The sequence below is a fragment of the Passer montanus genome, unplaced genomic scaffold (genome assembly GCF_014805655.1).
Source record: "Passer montanus isolate IOZ18808 unplaced genomic scaffold, ASM1480565v1 scaffold15, whole genome shotgun sequence".
Classification (NCBI taxonomy): domain Eukaryota; kingdom Metazoa; phylum Chordata; class Aves; order Passeriformes; family Passeridae; genus Passer; species Passer montanus.
Genome location: NW_024362051.1, coordinates 8,480,499 through 8,499,765, shown reverse-complemented (window position 1 = coordinate 8,499,765; position 19,267 = coordinate 8,480,499). Strand labels below are relative to the sequence as shown.

At 56.8% G+C, this 19,267-nt stretch overlaps 1 protein-coding gene across 1 annotated transcript in view; it reads left to right on the top strand.

Annotated features, from left to right (window-relative positions):
- Positions 1 to 269: 269 nt before the first annotated feature.
- The window catches only part of PDGFRB (platelet derived growth factor receptor beta), a 32,342-nt gene continuing 13,344 nt past the window's right edge, over positions 270 to 19,267 (top strand). Inside the window, exons 1-10 of the mRNA XM_039701390.1 lie at positions 270 to 681; positions 13,723 to 13,797; positions 14,773 to 15,069; positions 15,501 to 15,770; positions 16,461 to 16,588; positions 16,892 to 17,066; positions 17,649 to 17,841; positions 18,054 to 18,169; positions 18,701 to 18,827; positions 18,968 to 19,179. Coding sequence (XP_039557324.1) covers positions 13,749 to 13,797; positions 14,773 to 15,069; positions 15,501 to 15,770; positions 16,461 to 16,588; positions 16,892 to 17,066; positions 17,649 to 17,841; positions 18,054 to 18,169; positions 18,701 to 18,827; positions 18,968 to 19,179 — 1,567 coding nt within the window. The 5' untranslated portion in view covers positions 270 to 681; positions 13,723 to 13,748. The remainder of the gene's footprint in view (positions 682 to 13,722; positions 13,798 to 14,772; positions 15,070 to 15,500; positions 15,771 to 16,460; positions 16,589 to 16,891; positions 17,067 to 17,648; positions 17,842 to 18,053; positions 18,170 to 18,700; positions 18,828 to 18,967; positions 19,180 to 19,267) is intronic.

The following is a 19,267-nucleotide window of genomic DNA, read 5'->3' as shown; positions in this document are numbered from 1 at the left end:
ATAGTCGGGCTGCTCCGGGCTCCTTTTGTTCCCTGCTAGCCGGGCCCTCGCCGCTCGCCCATCGCAGCCCGCAGCAGAACTCCCCTCTCCTTGCAGCCACTTTGGCTTCTCCTCCTTTTAAATTTATTTTTTTTTCACCCATCACACTCGTCCGCCGGGCGTTAATCGCAAGTTCTGCTCCGCAAAGGGTCCCCACAGAGGGTGGAGGGAGGAAGTCGGAGGAGCTCCGCTCCTCATTGGCGAAGCAGCCTCCCCCCTTCTCCTCCTCCCGAGGTCTCTTTTATTTATACACGCACGCACACACGCGTGCACATCCCTGGGCCCCGGGGGTTGCTCCGCACCGGGGTCCGAGGAGGCAGAGCCCCCTCCCAGCCGGGCCGGGGTGCGCAGGGCACTGCTCGGATGCGCTAGAGGAGCGGAGCAGGGCTTGGCTGCAGCCCAGCCTTGGCACAGCCTTGCCTCTCCTTTTGATTTTATTTTATTTTTTTTCCCCCCTCCTCCCTTCCACTTCTTTCTTTGCCTCTCTTTCGCCTTTAAGTGGAAAAGCCTTGCCAGCTGGGAGGGCAGGGAGAGCCCGGGCAGGCAGCAGATAGAGAGTTCGGAGGAGGAGAGGAAGGAATTTCGGAGCCTCCCCGGTGGGACGCGCGGCGCAGGCACTCGGCTGGCGGGACCCTGCTCAAGGTAAGCTCTGGTGTGTGTCACCCACCGGGGCTGGCTCGCCCTCCTGCTCAGCCTGGCTCTCCAGATGGAGAGCTCTCTCCTAGGAGCTGGTGCAGTCCCGAAGGAGCCTGTCCCTGAGCCAGCCCGGCTGCTCGGGAGGGGCTCTGCTCCCCTCCAAGGGGCTGGCAGCCTGAAACACCCGCAGGCTCTGGGGACATGGTGTTTGCTGGAAAGCAGCTGAATTCTGTGGCATCCCATGGGAAAGAACGTGGCATCAGCTCTCACCGGGTCCTGGATCGGGACGGCTGAGAGGGGCACGGGGATGCTGAGGCTGTAGGGCAGGAAAGGGGAACCCCACTGCAGCAGGAGGGGGGCCCAGGTGATCCCTGCTTCTCCCCGGATCAGGGGCTTGCTGGGCTGGTGGGAGGGCTGCCGTGTGCAGGGGAAGCGGCTGCTCACCATGTGCACTGAGATATCCTTCAGAGGTGTGAGTGCAGAGAGTGTCACCCCACTGCCAGCCTGTCCAGACACACCCGTGGCCATCCCTAGATGCAGGCTGCTCCAAGGACCATGTCACCTCTGTCTGTGGCCATGGCAGGGCTCCTGTGCCTGTGGGCCATGGAGAGGGACAGCTGCAAGCCCTGCCAGGGTCTGTGCCTGGCAGTGCTGCCTACTGGAGAGGGCAGAGCTTGGTCAAGCCCTGCTAGGCATGGATGTGGGCAGCTACTCTGTGTCCCGAAAGCACAAGAGCTGAGGGCCTCCAGCAGGGCAGAGCTGGTCTGGAGTGAGGCACTGGCAGCCCAGGGACAGGGGTGAGCATGACTGCAGGGCTTTGGTGCTCACAGCAGGCTGAGTGTCCAGCTCCTGCACTCACCTGCCAACTGGGAGTCATTCAAAACAGGATTTGTGCTGGAGAGGGATGTTGTGCTTCTGCATCCTGGTCCCAGAGCAAGTGGGGTTTATTCTAAAGCATGGGCAAACAGCTTAAAGTAGTTGTTCTGGGTGCAAACCGTGTGCTGGCAGAGGCTTGGCATTCACAAATCTTTTCAGGTCTCCCACTGGTGACAAGGATTAGCAATGTTGACACCCAGTGCTTCCCAGGGACCATTGAGGGGTGGGTGGGAGGTCATTTCCCCTCAGCACTCTGCAGGACAAGATGTTTGTGCCTCCCATGCTCTTGGGAAAGGATGAGTTTCATGTGGTCACCGTGTTCCAGTGTCAAGGACAGGCTCTGCCTGGCAGAGGACAAGGCCAGGCTGGCTCGGAGGGGGAGCTGCCCTGGTTGCCAGCCCTGACATGAGGCTTGGAGTCACTCTCGACAGGAGATGTCACCCAAGCTTGGGTGTGCTCTGGCTGCTGTGGCAGCCACCAGCCCTAGGCAATGTCCCTGAGCCCAGGGAACACCCCTAAATCAGGAGGGATCGGTGTTTTGAACAAGCACCAAGTCACAGCAGCCCAGCTGCAGCAGGCACAGGGCTCTTCTCTCGTCCTAAAGCTGGCTGTCCCTTCCTCCAGCTGAGGGGCATGGAGGGTCCTCATAGAAGGGGCCGGCCAGGAGACAACAGCCACTCAATCCCTGTCCCTGGGTCACCCCCTTCATCCCTGCCCAGGACTGGGAGCATGGGGTGCCCGTGGTCAGTGTGCAGCAGCATGGCCAGCTGCAGTACTGCAGGCTGGGAGAAGTCAGCCATGGCTGATTGTCCAGTCCTGGGCATTTCTTGTGTGTGCTGCAGGGCTCTGGCCTGGGCTTGCTCCTGTGCAATCCCTACACGAAGCACCTGGGGGGTGGCTGAGCACACATCCTCACCCTGGGATGGCACCGAGCTGGGTGGGCAGCTGGGGTGCATGGCAGTGTGGGAGGATCCCAAGAGCTCCAGCAGAGCCCAGAACCAGCCAGAGTGGCTGTGGTGGACTCAAACCAGCCTGCAGCATGGTGCCAGGGCACCCAAGCTCTTCCTGAGGGATGTGCTGGAAGATGTGTGGCTGGAGTAGCTCAGAGAGGCAGGGTGGAGGGAGCAGCTCCTCCCCAGCAAGTGACACCAGGTGCTTCAGCAGGGATAGCCATGGATTGGATGGGCTCATGGAGAGCAGTGAGGATGATGAGAGGTCCAGAAGAAGCTGCAGAGGACTGGGAGAGGGGTTGATGTGGCTCGTTGGTCACTGGGTGTTGTGGGAAGGTGACACAGTCTGCATGCACAGGAAAAGTCATCACAGAGAGAAAAAAGCTTTTAGGGGAAATATCTGTAGGCTTAGAAACAGAAGGCTGAGTTCCTTCAGCCTCACAAGTCCCAAAGCACACGTCAGGGAAAGCTCTGGCTGGGAAGACATGGGCACAGGACAATGACACCAGGATCTCTTTCAGCCTCATCTTTGACGGGTCTGTGGCAGGATTTCCAAGGCATCAGAACACTCAGGGAGGGGAGAGCACTGAGCCTGTCTGCAGGAGTAGAGCAAGACAGGATTGTCTCAGTGAACACCAGAGGAAAGCTGGGATTAAGAAATGCTCTCCAGCCGTGGGACTGATGCCATGCAAAAAGAGACCATGGTGGCTGGATGTGGCTTTGGCCAAACGTCCAGATGCTCCAGAGGCTCCAGGCAGGGACTGCTCTGCCCGGTCCTCAAGGTTCCTTTGGCCTCAGCGTGTGATGGGAAGTGGGACGGGATTGCAATGCTGTCCACAGTGTCAGGCTGCAGCAAAGCACCTTCCTGGGATGGAGTGGCAAGGGTCAGGGAGCAGAGGGGCCGTGCTGGGTCCTGTGGGAGCCACTGGCAGCTGGGGCTGCCTTTGACCCAGAGCTGGAAGGAGCTGGGGACCATGTGGGCTTGGGCTTGGCTGGATGTGTCCTATCCCTGCAAGGGAGGGTTGGAGCTGAACACTTCGTGGGGTTTGTTTGTTTGTACTTTAACCAAGGGACAGAAATCCCCTGGAGAGGAGCTGCAGGGGGAGGGTAGAGACTGGGCATTGTTTCCTGAGGGGCTGGAGCAGCTCCAGGAGGCTCCTTCCGCTCCGCCAGGCACATTGGACATAAGGAGGCTTGTTTTGGGGTCGGTGTGCCCCCTCCTCCTCTCCCCCATTGCCTAATTAGGGTTCCCAAGCTCAGCTCACCTCTGTCCTGTTCTGCTGCCGCTGAGACACCTCCTCCTGGAAGGGCAGCACGTTCCAGCACAACGGGAGCACAGAGCAGCCCCAGCTGTGACAGGGACACGTGCTGGGGATGCACAGAGGGGTGCTGCCATGGCTCATGTGCTGAGCAAGGGGGTCCCCTGGGCCCGTTGTCCCCAGTGTGGTAACAGGAGCTGTGCAGTGGTGTACTGCCCCTCACACCCTGCTTTTCCAGTATCCCTGGTGTGGCATACCCTGGTCTGTGTGTGCCACCTTCCCTGGCAACCACAACCTGCAGAACAAGAGGACCATGGTGTGTGGAGCCCATGCAGGGAGCTGGGAGCTCACAAATCTCCCACAGGGAGGCTGGTGCCAGGAGAGCCAGGGCAGTGCAGTGTGTGGTGTTTGATGGATGCACTCATCCTCTGCAGGCCATGCCTGCAGGGGCACCTGCCTATCCATCCAGGAACTGACTGACACCCATCCTACACTCTTCCTTGGGCTCGGTAAGAGCCAGGGTGTGACAGAGCTGGTGGGAAGCTGCGGGGTGCAGGAAGGGGTTGGAGAATGCAGGGATATATCAGGGCACTGCACTGATTGCTAAACCCTGGAAATGCACCAGGAAACAGATGGAGCCCCTTCTCCCTGCTGTGGAAGGGGACTGGCTGGCAGCTCTCCATGGGCAGCATAGGGGTGATGCTCCTGAAGCAGCAGGAGATGGCCAGTCCTGCTCCTCAGCCCCGTCCTGCCAGGCTCTGCCTTCCCTCTTCCGGCCCAGCTACCATGTGAAAGAGGCTGTGACTGAAATCTTAATGCTACCAAGACCCAGCAATTGGCACCAATTAAATTGCTACATTCATGTTTGAATTGCTTTAACTGGCGAGACACACTGTCTTATTTATACAAAAAATATGTTTGCTTGTGGGTTTGTCTGAACCCGTGCCAGCAGAAAATACACCATTTCAAGGCCTGTGCTCTGCAAGCTCATTCTCCTCTTCCAAACTGGAAGTCACCTTGGTTTCAGCCTTTGCCAGGCAATGGTGGCAGAACAGAAACAGTGCTTTCCTCGGGGCTGGGCGCTGCAGGCACCACGAGAGGGGTCCCCTCCTCTCTCCCCAGAGGCAGCTGCCAAGTTTCCTTCTCCAGCCTGGGAGCTGTTTGGGAGAATATGGTCTGATTCAGGAACAGGACTCGGTGCCCATTTAAAAGCTGCACTCAGGGGGAGGGCAGGGGGTGCTGGCAGCTGCTGGTGCCAAGTCCTGCCTCAGCTTCTCCTCTGGAGGTTCTGTCAGCATTTGGGGGTAGGGGCTGTTTGCAGACTATGGGTGCAGAGGGGAGCTGATTCCTGATTTGTGACTGAGAGGAGAAGTTATAAAGAGCCCTACATGCAGGCTGGGAAGAACGGCTTCTGCTGCCTGGGCAGAGCCTGCAGGAGATTATCCATCTCTGCAGTCCTGGTGCCAAGTGCCACCATCCTGGTCTCCCTGCCCCACACATGAGCCTATGCAGGAGGGGGCAGAATCAGCTCACAGCCCCAAGAGTTGCAGCAGAAGCTGCATTTTGCTCCCTCTCAGCAGTCCAGAACAAGGCCAAACACAAAACCCCTCTGCAAGCAGCCTCTGCCCTTCACACCCAGCACTGGATGCTCCATCCTTTCCCACCCTGGCCACAGTGCCAGGCTCCTCTCCAGTTCCTCAGACAGGCAAAGGGTGCCCTGACCACAGAGATGGTGAGTGCCTAATCCCAGCCACGAGAGCCTAAAACCCCAGAACAAAGCAATTAGGCTTGGGTCCCTGGGAGGAGCTGATGCATCCACGGGGATTATCTCCTCCTCTGCAGATCCCAGGGAAATGCTCACAAGAGGATCGGGTTGCTCAGCCTTTGCTGGGGTGTTGGACTGGTAAGACCACAACACTCTGCCTGCTCCTGGGGCTTTGTAAAGCCCCTACATCCACCTGGGACTCAGGATGGTTCTTTTTCTCATCCTGCCTCCATTGCTCTCCCCTCACAGCTTATTAGAGGTTAATTAGAGCCAGCTGGGACCTTTGGATCCAGCCCTGGCCCCTCCAGGGCAGCCAGCCTGGTCAGTGCTGTGAGCAGGTGAGGGAGGTGCTGCCTGGCTGGGGACTGTTCTCCTCCCTGTGCAGACACCAGCAGAGAGCTTCCCTTGAGTCACCATGGGAAGGCAGGCAGGGCTTCCTGGCAGCTGTGGAACAAGAGAGAGGAACACCCTGGGGATGCCAGGACAAGGGACGAGAAGCCAAGATAGTCCCTGATCTTGGTTCCATGTCCCCTGCTTCCCTCATGCTCTGCTCTGGTGGGGAGAAGCAGCAGGTAAGCACACGGACTCTGCTCAAGGCAAACAACCCCCATCCAGTCTGACATGCCCAGAGCTAGGACCCCTAAATGTGCCACTTTGGGGGTGGAGGGATAGGAGAGCTGAGTCACTCAGCCAGCCCCAAGGCTCTGCTGTCCAGTTGGAGGGGCCAGGGGGATGCAGGGAGATGTTTGGGTCCCTGCAGCCATGTTCATACTTGGCATTGCTCACATGCTTGTGAAACAGTGTGGTATGTTCTCCCAAAAATGTCTTTGCTGTCACGGGTAATAGAGAAATTAGGGGACTGTCATGGACGGCCCTGGCTGGGCTGTGTTGGATATTTTAAAGCATCCTATTGGAAAAGAGCACTGGGAAGGGCTGAAATGCTCCCAAAGGGCACATTTGTACCTCCCTGGGGCGTCAGTGCACTGCAAGGGGTGAGCCCTGAGTCTGCACAGGGCCGCTCCCCACACCCAGTGAGAGCATCCCCAGACGTGCCAGACTGAGGGCTGTGCTCCAAAACACTGCCCAGCCTCCAGCACCACCCCAGAGCAGTGCCAGCACCACCACGAGCCAGTCCCAGCACCACCACGGTCCTGGCACACGTTGTCTGCCCCAGGGAGACCGAGGTGGGCAGGGTTTGAGCTGGGTGAGAAGCGGGGGATGCAGCAAGGGGCAGCTGGGCATTGCCTGGCACGTGGCAGGGGCACTCCTCCCTCCTTCCCGGGCCCAGGTGAGCCCTGCTCCTCACGCAGGGCTTTCCCACGTCCAGGCCAGGCTCCGGGAGCAGCCCACAGGGTCTGGCCTTTCCTGCCAAAGCGGAAGCAGGGGAGCATGCGCGGCCGAAAGGGCCACGGACACATCGCTGGGGCTGGGGGATTATTTATAACACTGGCACCTCTCCAAACAGATGTTTCTTTTTATTCTGAACTCGCACTAAGTGGGTCACTCGTTTCCTCTGTCTCCCATGGGCTTAAAGCAGAGGGGGAAGGAGGAGGGGGTGTGGGTGAGAGTGCAGGGCCTGCCCTGGTCCCACGTCCCTCTGTGCTGGCTCCTCACAGCGACGTGTCCTGGCGAGCCCGTGGCTGGAGATGTGATGGGTTCTGTGGGTGGACATTGTGGTCCCCCCCTCGCTCAGAGAGGGAGGATGGCTCAGGCAGGGCTGCCTGGGGCTCCCCACCCCATTCCTCTCGTGGCTGACCCCAGGGCAGCTGAATCACACTGCTGGGGCTCAGCGTGGGCTTGTCATCCCCCTGGCAGTCTCCCTCCCCTGCCTCAGGGTCACAGTCCTCATTTTCAGCTTTCTGCTGGATGCTGTGTCGGGGTGCCCTGGAGGAGGCTGGGTGTGCCTCCTGGTGTGCTGACATCTGCTGCAGGACCCTCATGACCACACAGTCACATTCTCCAGATGCCACTGAGGCTGGGGACCAGAATCTGGGCTGCTGGGCAGGGTCATGTCAGATCTGCTCCCTGAGGCAGAGGTCAGCAGGAGAGCTGACCCTTCCTGTGGGTCACCGGGCTCATCCCTTGGCTCATCCCCAGAGGTGGCATCTGCCCAAGCTTCTCCTGTCTCCTAGAGAGCTCACTCCATACCCAGGCTGTGGCTTTAATCACATCTTCACAGCCAAGGAGCTCTCACAAAACCACTCAGAGGGTTTTGGCATTAATGACACTTCCTGTGCCTGCAAAACTTCACCTCTCCCAGCCCGAAACACCCCCAGATCCAGCACATTGCCAACGGGTACCCAGGCTCTCAGCATCAGAGGGTCTGGGGAAAGCTTTGGGGGCCCCTTGGCACTGGCAGGTGGCCAGGTGAGGAGGGTTTTGTCCCCAGGTGTTCATCCTGGGGCAGGGATGGTCTGTGGGACGCAGGGACTCCCCAGCCCTGCTGCTCTTCAGTCTGGTTTCAGATTTCCTACCTCTGTGTTTTATCAGCAGCCGTTTATGGGCCTTGGGATGACAAGCTCTCCATGTGTGTGCCCTGCCTAATTCTAGCCTTTTGCTGGGAAAAAGAAAAAGGGCTCTGTGATGATAATCTGGCCTGTGAGTAAACATGGTGTCATGGGAGCCAAGGGACCCCAGAGGAGAGATGTTGCAACTCCGGACAATTCCAGCCAAGGGAAAAAAAACCCAACAACCACTCAGTTTTATTTAGATTAAAGGGTGGGAAAGAAGCAGTTGCAGAGGCCAGAGGGAGGGTGGCAGAGGAAAACAGGACGAGCCAAGGAGTTTCACTGTTGGACAAGCAAGGTTTGGGTTTCAGGGGTCATCAGCCTCTGCTCGGGGAGCCTTTTGCCTTCAAAAGCGGGGGATGGTGTCCGTGGTGTCCCCCTCCCCCTGCCAGGAGTGCCTTTGCTCCCTGGCTGTGAGTGGTATTGATCATGGGATCCACGGAGGGAATTTTTTATTGCATATGGGCACCCATGATCTCACTTAATGACTCAGATGTGATTAGACAGAGAAGAAATAAAGTGTATTTGACTTCCCGCTAATTTGCACCAGATGTCCCTCGCCTGTTTGGCAGGACAGCGGGGCCATCAAGCATTGTGGGAGCGCCTGGAAGCACAGCTCTGCAAGAAAAGGGGCTAGAAATAGAAATCCAGAGGAAGGGAAAGGACTGGCAGCTGTGTGAGAGCTCCTTCCCAGTCAGACGAGATGCCCTGGTGGGCAGGGCCAGCATCCAGCACCTCTGCCCAGCACCACAGGAGCAGCAGGGAGGGCAGGGAGAGCATGGCCAGAGGGAAGAGCAACCTGGGCAATGGATGCAGGAATTGCCCCTGGAAATACAAAATAGGATTTGCCAAGGGGGGCTGTGCACCCTGATTTCCAGCACACAGTGCATTCCCTTACTGGTGACTAATGGTCTGTAGGGAGCAGAGCTCCTGCCACAGTGACTCCCAGGGTGGCTGTGGCTGCCCTGCCCCTCCCCAGCCTGCTGAGCCATCCCCTCCCCTGTGCACCAGCTCTGCAGGCTGGTTCTCAGCTCCCACAGCTCTGGGGGTGCTTGTGGGACCCCCCCCACACATGGGTTCTGCACAGGGCACGGCTGTGGAGAGGCATGAAACATGCTCTAGGTGGGCTGGGAGTTGTGGGGCCCCCCCCCCCCCCACACGGGTTTTGCACAGGGCACGGCTGTGGAGAGGCAAGAAACATGCTCTAGGTGGGCTGGGAGGAGGGCAGTGGACTGGGAGGACATCCTTGGTGTTCCTAACCCATCCTCTCCCATGGTTTATGATGCTCACAGGGCTGGAATGACCCTGTCCCACATGGGCCATGCTTGGGGATGGGCAGTGCCATGCAGTGCCAGCAGTGGCTGCCAAGTGTGTTCTGCCAGGGTACTGGGAGACACGCAAGAGGCAAGGGGGCTCAGAGTATGGCAGGGCACACAGAGAAAAGTCAGAGGAAATTCTTGTCTTGTTACCCAAGAACAGTGAAGACAGAACCCACACAGCATATTTTGGGCATTAGCAAAGGCATTTTAGGCTTACTAGCATTCTTGAACAAGAGAGAGGTCTGGAGTGGGGGAACATTAATAAATCAGTAAGGTCTGGTGATGCTCAGCAAGGCACTCTGAGGGGCGAGGAGTAGTAGAGGTGGCTTCCTAAATTAGGGTGGTACCATCCCCAGCAGGGGCTGGATGCAGCTCCTCCTTGTATCCAGACTGCTGGGCATTGCCCTGCTCCTGCTGCAGAAATTCCTGTCCCAGTCCATCAGCCACAGAGGCATCAACCCCCGGCCTGAGCGGGGACTGCGAGAGGAGGCGGAGGAGAAAGCTCAGCTGTCACCAGATTGGGGATGCAGCAGAAATGGGAGCGGGCTGCTCTGGAAAAGCTGTGCAGTCATGAGATGGGGAATCATGAGACTTGAATCGGGTCCTGGCGGGGCTTGGCCCTGGCTGTGGCCCTGGCTCTGGCCGTGCTGTTTGACCTCTGCTCTGGCCCTCTGGCCCGTGTCCTGTCTGTGGGATCACAGGCCACCAGAGCCCCGTGCTCAGTGCTGCTCTGGGATGTTGGGTGACCCCTTTTATTCCATCTCCCAGAACCTCCCTGCAAGAGCACAAGACTAGAGGTGCTCAAAGAGGATTCCAGCGGTGCCTGACCTCAGGCAGCCCTGGGACACTCCTCTGCCAGCTGGGAAAGCCAGCAGGGTTGGCTCAGCTCTCCTCATCTCTGCTGCAAACTCCACTCTGCTCTGCCAGGCTGCTGTGATTACAGAGGGGAGATAAGGACAGGCAGTGTCTGTGTCCCCAGCCAGGGACAGTTGCCTGTATCTGTGTCTTGTTTGGACTCCAAGCCCTCCCAGACACTCTGAGTCCAGCAGTGCCCGGCTCTGGCCTCGCTGGGCGTAGCGTGGGGGCGAGCAGGGACGTGCCAGCTCTGGGGACCAGCCTCCCCCACGGCACTTGGCCAAGCCCCAGCGAGGCCCCCGGGGGCTGAGCCCTGCCGAGAGCTGAGCTCTGGGGAGCACAGCCACCCCACAGCCATGGGGGCTGCAAGCGCTGTGGGGCTGTGTCACCCGGCCAGCGCCGCTGCCCTGCGAGCCAGCCGACCTCCTGTCTCCTCTCCCAGCCAAATTCCTCCTTTAGAATAATAAACAGTGTGGCTCAAGAGAAAGACTCCTTTCCCTGCCTGGCTAGGACTGGTTTGCCTTCTCATGGAGGAGCTGGAGAGGGGCAGAGGGAAGGTCTGTACCAGTGCTGGCGGGGAGGGAGCATGGGGATGGAGAGCTGGGACAGCACCTTGGTGGCTCTGCAAGGTGGGAGGCTGCCACGGGGCTGCAGGGCTGAGTGAAGGGTGCTGGACGTGGCATTGCTGCAGGAGCTCCCTGGCCTCCATGATTGTGCCTGGATGAGTGAAGGCAAAGGATTCTGTGGCTTGAAAATACTCAGGTCTGGCTTGTGGGAAGGATGTAGGTGTCTGAAGGGTCTGTGGCACCTTGTAAAGCCAAAGGGGTGAGAGGAGATCCCCCAAGGCAGCTGAGCATCGTGTAGGTGCCTGTGTTTGGGATAATGTCTGGGTGTCTGCTTTTGTGTCACTGAGTGGGATTGCTCCTCCTCGTCTGGCACTCTTAGTGGCACTCACAGTCCCTGCTAAGAACAAAAGCTGGGACTGAGGAGAGAAGCAAGTGCTCTCAAGGCTGGCAGTGAGCTGGGTGCATTTGCATCCCCTGTGAGACGCCTGTGCTCACCCACATGTGCAAGCACACCTGTCCCCGTGGCAGGCAGGGACAGGCTTGTCCCTCTCCTCCCGCGGGACCGAGCTCACCCGCGGCTCCGAGCATGCCTCTCGCCCCGGCCGGAGCAGGCAAACAAGGGAGAGGTCACCGCTCTCTGCGAGACGTTGCCACCCTCCCACTCTGCTTGGGAAGCATCTCCGAGAGAAATGCCTTTCTGCAAAACCAGCAGCTTTATTAAAACCAGCTCTGAGCACAGCGCAGGCGGCCAGAGGCGGCAGGCGGAGGCTGGGGGCTCTCAGAGCTCGCTGCACCAGCACCCCTGCGAGTCCAGCATGAGTACCAGCACCCCTGCCAGCCCAGCACCAGCACCCTGCTAGCCCAGCACCCCTGTGAGCCCAGCACACAGCACCCCGCTAGCCTAGCACCGGCATCCCTGAAAGCCCAACACCAGCACCAGCACCCTGCTAGCCCAACACCAACACCCCTGTGAACCCAGCACCAGCATTCTTGAGAGCCCAGCACCAGCACCCTTGTGAGCCCAGCATCAGCACCCCTGCTAGCCCATCACCATCACCAGCACCCCTGCCAGCCCAGCACCCTGCTAGCCCAGCACCATCACCAGCACCCCTGCCAGCCCATCAGCAGCACAGGGCAGCCGTGCCCTCTCCCCGGCCCGCCAGGGAGGGTTTGCCATCAGTGACCCTGCAGAGATCCTGCTGCAGGCTGGGAGCTGTCTGTGTGGGGAGGGGAGGTCTGGCCTGCAGCAGGACTGGCACGACAGCAGTGGAGCTGCACAGGCAGGTGAAAGCTGGGCATGAGCTCGGGAGGATCTTAGCCCCTTACAGGCAGGTATCTGGGGGCTGGGGTGGTGAATACAACCCGGCTTGTGCATGCAGGCAGGGAGGGGACAAAGGAGAGCATCCCAGTTGTCCTTACAACCTTGACCATTGAATAATGGATGAATCACACACCTCTGTAAAGGAGAGTGGGGACACGAAGGTGATTGTTCTCATGGCAGTGCCTTGGGGGGCAGAGATTAGATTGTCCGTCCTTCTCTCTCCTGCAGCTTGGTGCTCTGAGGGTGGGTGCAGAGAGGTCACATTCATTTACAGCCTGAATTTCACCTCGGTCCTTTCATCCTACCCACCCCCATCTCTTGCCCTAAGTGCTCTTATCCCCTCTGGCAAATGAAGAGAGAGAAAGAGTTATAGAGATTTTTTTTGGGAGGAGGGAGGCGGACGCTGCTGAATAAGCTGGAGACCTGGAAGGATTTGTGGTAGATCAGACTTCTGTTGAGCCAAAGCAAGAGAATAATAAAAACATCTGACAAGCGCACGTCATTTAAAAACCATTTCCTCCTTAACATCAAGCAGGCCGGGAGGCCGCTCCAGGGCCAAGAGGCAGAGCTCAGCAAGAGACAGAGCTCAGCAAGTCCAGATTGCCACCAGCCCTCCTGGAGCCTGGCAGGAGCTGCCCAGAGCTCTGCCAGCCTCTCGGGGGCTTCTCCTCGGGGTCTGCCCTGGGAGGGGGCCCCGTGGCAGGGCAGGGGCTCAGCCCGGGCTGTGAGGCTCAGCTCCATGCAGGAGCATCCCCGAGCTCCCCAGTGAACTCATTTCCCCCAGGCTTTGCCCAGGCACAGAGAAAGCCTTTTCCCTAACTCTTCCTCTTGTCCGTGTGTTCATTTTGCTTTTCAGAAATGCTCCTTCCCACCCCTGCAGGCACCATGGGGAGGGGTACCTGTCACCCCAATACACAGGAGACAGACCCCTGCTCTTGGGGCCTCGTCTCTTTGGCTCCTGCTTTGCACCAGCAAGGGCTGAAAAAGCTCTGTAGAAAAAAAGTCTTGAGAAATGTTGATTATAAGGCTTTTAAACTAAAAAAAACCCCACTCATAGATATTCTGTTAAATTTGTGTATTTAGAAGTTAAATACAAGAAACTCATTTTTTGGTGAAGTTTCTTCAGGCTTGTTGTGGTTTAACCCCAGCCAGTAACCAAGTGCCATGACAAGGCTTCTTTTATTTCATTGGAAGGAGCAAACAATGTGGGAGGGTTTGAGGGGGATCTGTTTTGTAGCAAGTTTTATCTCACTGTGACTGAGGGAAGAAAAACTAAGGAAAAAAGACAAGTGGTAAAGCAGAGGGAGGGAGGGAGGGAGGGAGGAAAGCAGGGCTCTGCCAAGGGGGAGAGGCATTTCCAGCTGAGATGAGCAAAAGTTGACACAACTGCTGAAGCCTCCAGCAAAATCCCTGTTTACCAGTGGGAGAAGCCTTAGAAACTGCAGATCCAGCATGAGGGGGAAGCACCACTCCCCCAGGAGGGAAAGGCTGAAAACTGAAGAGATGGAAGGTTTCTGAGGTGGAGAAGTTAGGCCAGGGCTTGGTGGGAGCTCAGACACCCCTGGCCAGGACAGCCAAGGGACCCTTCCTCTGCTGAGTGCTGTTCTCATGTCACTTTGCTCCTGACAGGACTCAGGACAAGCCCAGAGCCCAGCATGCTGTGCCCCACTCTCAGGACGTGTCTGTGCCTCCTCCTCCTCACTGGTGAGTGCTGTGGCTGGGCAGGGTGTGTGATCCCTGGGGGCTCACCTCGGGGTGAGGGGAGGAAAGGGGCAGTGCCATGGGGAAGCACTGGGGTGCACGGCGTGCTCCAGGCACACCTATCCCTGTCAGTGCCTCAGATCCATGGGCTGATCCTCAGTCCTGTGGTGGGGTGGGAGTGAGGTGCCCTCCTGCTCCATGGTGGGAGGAGGGGACCTTTCCACAGGCAGCAGTGCCAGCTGTGCTCAGACCTTCCTCAGCAGACACCTGAGAGCCCACGTTAGCAGGAGGGATTTAGTCAGATCCCAAATATTCCAACAACCCCCCACAGCAAGGCACCAGGGCTGCACCTGGGCTGTTCACAGCATTGCTGCAAGTCCCTGGAGCTGTCCCCAGCTGTCCTGCCCACCCATGGGGACACCAGAGGGGAGCGTGTCACACCCCCATTGGGACATCTGGTGAAGCAAGGAAGCTGGGAGAGACATGGGGAGCCATTCAGGAAGACCTTGCCTGCTCTATTGCTTCCAAAGGATTTCCTGCAAGGTTTTGCTTTCATTCCTTTTTCACTTTCTTGTAAGCTGTCATTGTTTCAGCCTCATCTGTGTCTGTCCGTGTGGACAGGCAGCCAGAAGAGCAAGGAATTGACTCCTGTTCTCCTTGGGAGTTCTCCACCCAATATTGCCACAGACAGCATGGGCTGCACTGAACCCTGCTGAATGCTGTGATGTCTGATTTGCTCTCCAGTGAGGGCTGTAGGAGGTGCAGGGAATGAAGGGTGACCCACCATGTCTGGACTGGCAGGACATTGTGGAGGAGACCATGGGTTTGTCAGTAGTAATTACACAAGGGAAGGCAAACCCAGGAAAGTTATTTTTCAGTGTAAAGGCTGACACTACAAAGCAAACCCGTTGCCATGAGGTGTGTTTCTCTGTGCATTTCAGAGGAATTCAGTTTGGTCTCGTGTCACCCTTCTCTCAGGTCTGCTGGAGGTGACATTTGGGGACAGCAGGCTGCACATCGAACCCAGAGACACTGAGCTTGTCCTCAGCCTCCACAGCACCTTCTCCCTCCTGTGCTACGGGGACAGAGAGCTGGTCTGGGAGCGGGAGGGGCAGCCCCTTGCTGCCTCGCTGGAGCACAGGGATGGTGTCTTTGTCAGCAACCTCACCCTCAGGAACGTGACAGGCCATCACACCGGGGAGTACACGTGCACCTACAGCCCTGAGCAGGCTCCAGAGCCAGCAGAGAGGAGAGCCCTCTACATCTACGTTCCAGGTAGGGGACAGCATGTCCTTGCCTGTGGGTTTCCATGGAGTTTAGCAACCAGGAAAAAAACCGCTTTGACTTATTGTTCTGTCTCCAAGCATCCAGAATCCCCAAATCCCTTCTCCAACAGCAGGAGAGCCCTCATGGTAGGTCTCTTTGGCTGTGGCATGTCTCTGGTGTGCCAGCTCATGGAGAGTGGTGTGCTGACAAGTGATGGGGGAGCAGTGGTGCTCAGTGGTGCTGGGTCTCTCTCACTCTCCCAGGAGACATTTGACAACCACATGACATGCAGCTCTACTTTCCCCACGGAAGGGTGGGAAGAAGCATCCCACTCCCACGGAGTCAGGGCCCTGTGGTGGAGTACTCCTGGAGCAGCACAAAGCAGCCCTGGTTAAGCTTCCAAGCAGCATTCTCTAACCAATGTCCCCTCTCTCCCACAGATCCCTCCCTGGTTTTCCTCCCCACAGTCACCTCTGAAGAGGTTTTCATCTTCATCACGGGCTACACAGAGGCTGTCATCCCGTGCCGTGTGACCAACCCACAGATGCAGGTCACCCTCTATGAGAAGAAGGTGGAGAACCCCATCCCAGCTCTGTATGATCCACAACAAGGATTTAAAGGCTTCTTTGAGGATAAAAGCTATTTCTGCCGGACATATGTGGATGACCAGGAGGTGGATTCAGACACTTTCTACGTCTACAGGATCCAGGGTGAGCTGGCATTGTCTTAGCACACCTGTGCCCCTGCTGTGGCTGTTTCTTCAGGCCAGTGGCAGGAAACAACAAAGCTCTCTCCCTGTCTCCTCAGTGATGATCAGTTTGGAGGCTGTGTTTAATTCTGTCTCCATTAGAGAATGGGTTTTGCCTACAAGTCAGCTCCATCCCTCAGGGAAGACAGTTTCCAGTGGAACAGTCCATCCAGGGTAAATAGCCTGGGTGCCCACTTATGTAGTATTCATATACCCTCTGAATGGAGTGAAGCAGAGAAAAGAATGATCAAAACAATTCTTATTTCACTTGCTGCTCCTGTGTTTTTGAACATGTGGAATGTGTTGGAAGATGGTTTACCCAAGGTGATGGCTTGATTGGATTCTGGTGAGGGTTTTGATTCATTGACCGATTGGATCCACGTGTGGGTATGTCAGGACTGTTGGCTGACAGTCATGAGTTTTGAGTAGTAGTTAGAAGTAAGTATGATGTAGTATAGTTATAGGATAGTATAATGTAATATAATATAGTAAAAAATAATAAAATAATAATAATAACTACAATAAAATAATAATATAGTTCAGCATTCCAAAGCCATGGAGCCAGATGCCATTCATTTCCTTCTTTGGGGGCCCTGCTTTTACCATACACTTGTCCTTCATAATCCATTCCTCTCTCCCACCTGTCCCACAGTGTCGTCCGTGAACGTCTCCATCAGCGCGGTGCAGACCGTGGTGCGCCAGGGAGAAAACGTCACCGTCATGTGCACCGTGAGCGGCAACGAGCTGGTCAACTTCAACTGGGATTATCCCCGCAAGCAAGTGAGTGCTCCACACCCATGGGCTCTGGGCAGCAGTTCCAGCCTTCACCCAGATGTGCCATGGCAATCACTCATCGATATCCCATGGCAGAAGTTACGGGATGCTGCTGCTGCCACAGGGAGGTCTGATGAGGATGTGCTTGGATTAAGACTGTCTGTCTCAGGGGTCTCTGACTGGTGTGTGTTCCCTGTCCTGTGGCAGCCAGACTGGGGTCCTCTACCACTTTCTCCCCCCTCCCTGTGAGCCCAGTGTCAGAACATGGTTTTGGCTCCTCATACCATGCCTCCTGTCCCCATTTTGCAGGCAGGGAAGGCTGTGGAGCCAGTGACTGACTTCCTGCCTGGATCCATTCACGAGATCCGCTCCATCCTCATCATCCAGAATGCAGAGCTGGAGGACAGTGGGACCTATGTCTGCAATGTCTCCGAGGGCTACCATGAGAAAACGGACCACAAGGACATCACCGTCCAAGTGATCGGTGCGGTGCTGCCCACACACCCAGAGCCAGAAAACCGTGTGGGCGTCCAGGCAGGATGTCCCAGAGTGACCCCCTCTCCTCTCTCACAGCCTCCAGCTTTCTCTCTCCTCACTTCTTCTCTAAGTAACCACGACAACGAGCCAAACCTCACCCCATGTCACCCCTGCCCACTTCTCGGCTTCAAAACATCCCAAATTTCCCTTCATGGGTTTTGTGACCCTTTAAGAGTCTTGAGGGTATTGGTAAGAGCTCCTCTGTAGTGTGCAGTGCCAAAGTGATGTGAAGACATGTTGTCTTCCATCTGCATCTGACCTTCCTTCCTGTAGTTTGAGGGAAACTGCCCCAACTCCATTACCTCCACAAGATAACAGCCCCATGCTTCTGCCCTGTGAGCTCCTCTGCTCCAGTGTGGCTCTGCATCCACTCTCCCCTCAGACACAAGCCTGAGGTCCTGAGGGATGGATCTGGAGCTGCCCCACCACTTCTGGGTGTTCAGAGAGTTTTGTTCCAGATCCATGTTTATCCAAAGGGCCAGGGAAGGGGTTGTTCCCCTCTCTGACCACCCTCTTCCTCTTGCCTCAGAGCGTGGCTTTGTGCACTTCCACACCCACCTGCCCAGCACGGTGTATGCCGAGGTCCACAAGAGCCACACTATCCAGGTGGAAGTGGAGGCTTATCCCCCACCCAGCATTGTGTGGCTGAAGAACAACAAGACACTGACCATGGAGAGCAGCAGCGAGTTCACCATCACCAGCAGGAACCTGTCAGAAACCAGGTAGGGGCCCATCATTCCTCACCAGGCTGCAGAGAGGGGGTAATTCACAAAGGAATCTCCAAACTGCTGGTTGGGCACAGTTGGTGATTGAGTAGCTTTCTGTGAGTGGATTTTGAGCACTCCTCAGGTGGGTGGGGAGCTGGTTGCCCCCAAGCATTACCAGTCCCCAGGTACCTTCCCACAGCCATCCCTCTGGGACTGTGTCTCCCCAGGTACCAGACAGCTCTGGTGCTGGTGCGGGTGAAGCAGGAAGAAGGAGGATTTTACACCATTCGGGCTTCCAATGAGGATGACGAGCAGGATATCTCCTTCCATCTGCAGATAAATGGTGAGGATGGGCGTGCACATGCATGGCTGAGGAGAGCAGGAGCAGCCTCAAGGGGTGGCACCATTCTTTGCTGCAGAACCCTCAGAAAAAAGCCCTTACTCCTGTGGCTGCAGCTCCAGAGTGGTCTTGCTTAAAGAAAGAGCATTCAAGCAACAAAACCACTTGTGTGAAATATCTCACGCTTGGCCTCAGAACAAGGGGGACAGGGAGGCAGCACGGACACCATCAGCTTGGCCCATGGTAGTAAATGTAGAGATGATTGTACAGCTGTGATGTCCTGGACTTTCCCCCATGCTCACCCTGCTCTCCAGTCAAGCTGTGTGGGGGCAGATCTCCTCCATAACCCCCTCAAACCTTACTCTTGTTGCTGTTCCCTTTCAGAAATAAAACACAATGGACATGATGAGTCCTACCTCATCCCTAGGCTATGGCAGGGATACATAGACTCACATTCCCCAGAGGAATCATGTTCCCCTTCCATCCTACAGCCAGAAAGGAAAATTAATTACCATCACTGTCTTTTGGTTTCAGTGCCAGCTAAAGTGGTGGACCTCAAGGAGAACAGCAGTGCCAGCAGTGGGGAGCAGACTGTAACGTGCTCTGCTGAAGGCATGCCCCAGCCAGAGATCAGCTGGTCTACGTGCAGCGACATCAAATGGTGAGTGGAGGGATGAGAACAGCCGGACTTTTATTTATTACAATAACAGGCTATTATTTAATTGCATTCTGCTGGCACACTCACCTGGGTGTTGAGTGGTCCCTGCCGCCTCTGAGGTGCCTTTATCCTCCCTGGCCCAGGTGCAGCACCAAGGGACAGCCCACGCGGCTGCTGGGGAACGAGTCGGCCGAGGTGGGCGTGCAGACCAACGCCTCGTACCACGCGGAGCGGCAGCTGTACCGCGTCAACAGCACCCTGCAGCTGCACAGGGTGCACGAGCCCCTGCTGCTCAGGTGCACCGTGCACAACTTCCTGGGCACCAGCTCCCAGGACATCACCCTGGTCCCACACGGTGAGGGCTGAGACAAGTTTTGAGCCAGTAGTGGGGAGATAGACCTTTCTGTCTCCAGCCTGGAAACCTGGGTGCTTCTGCCCCAAAT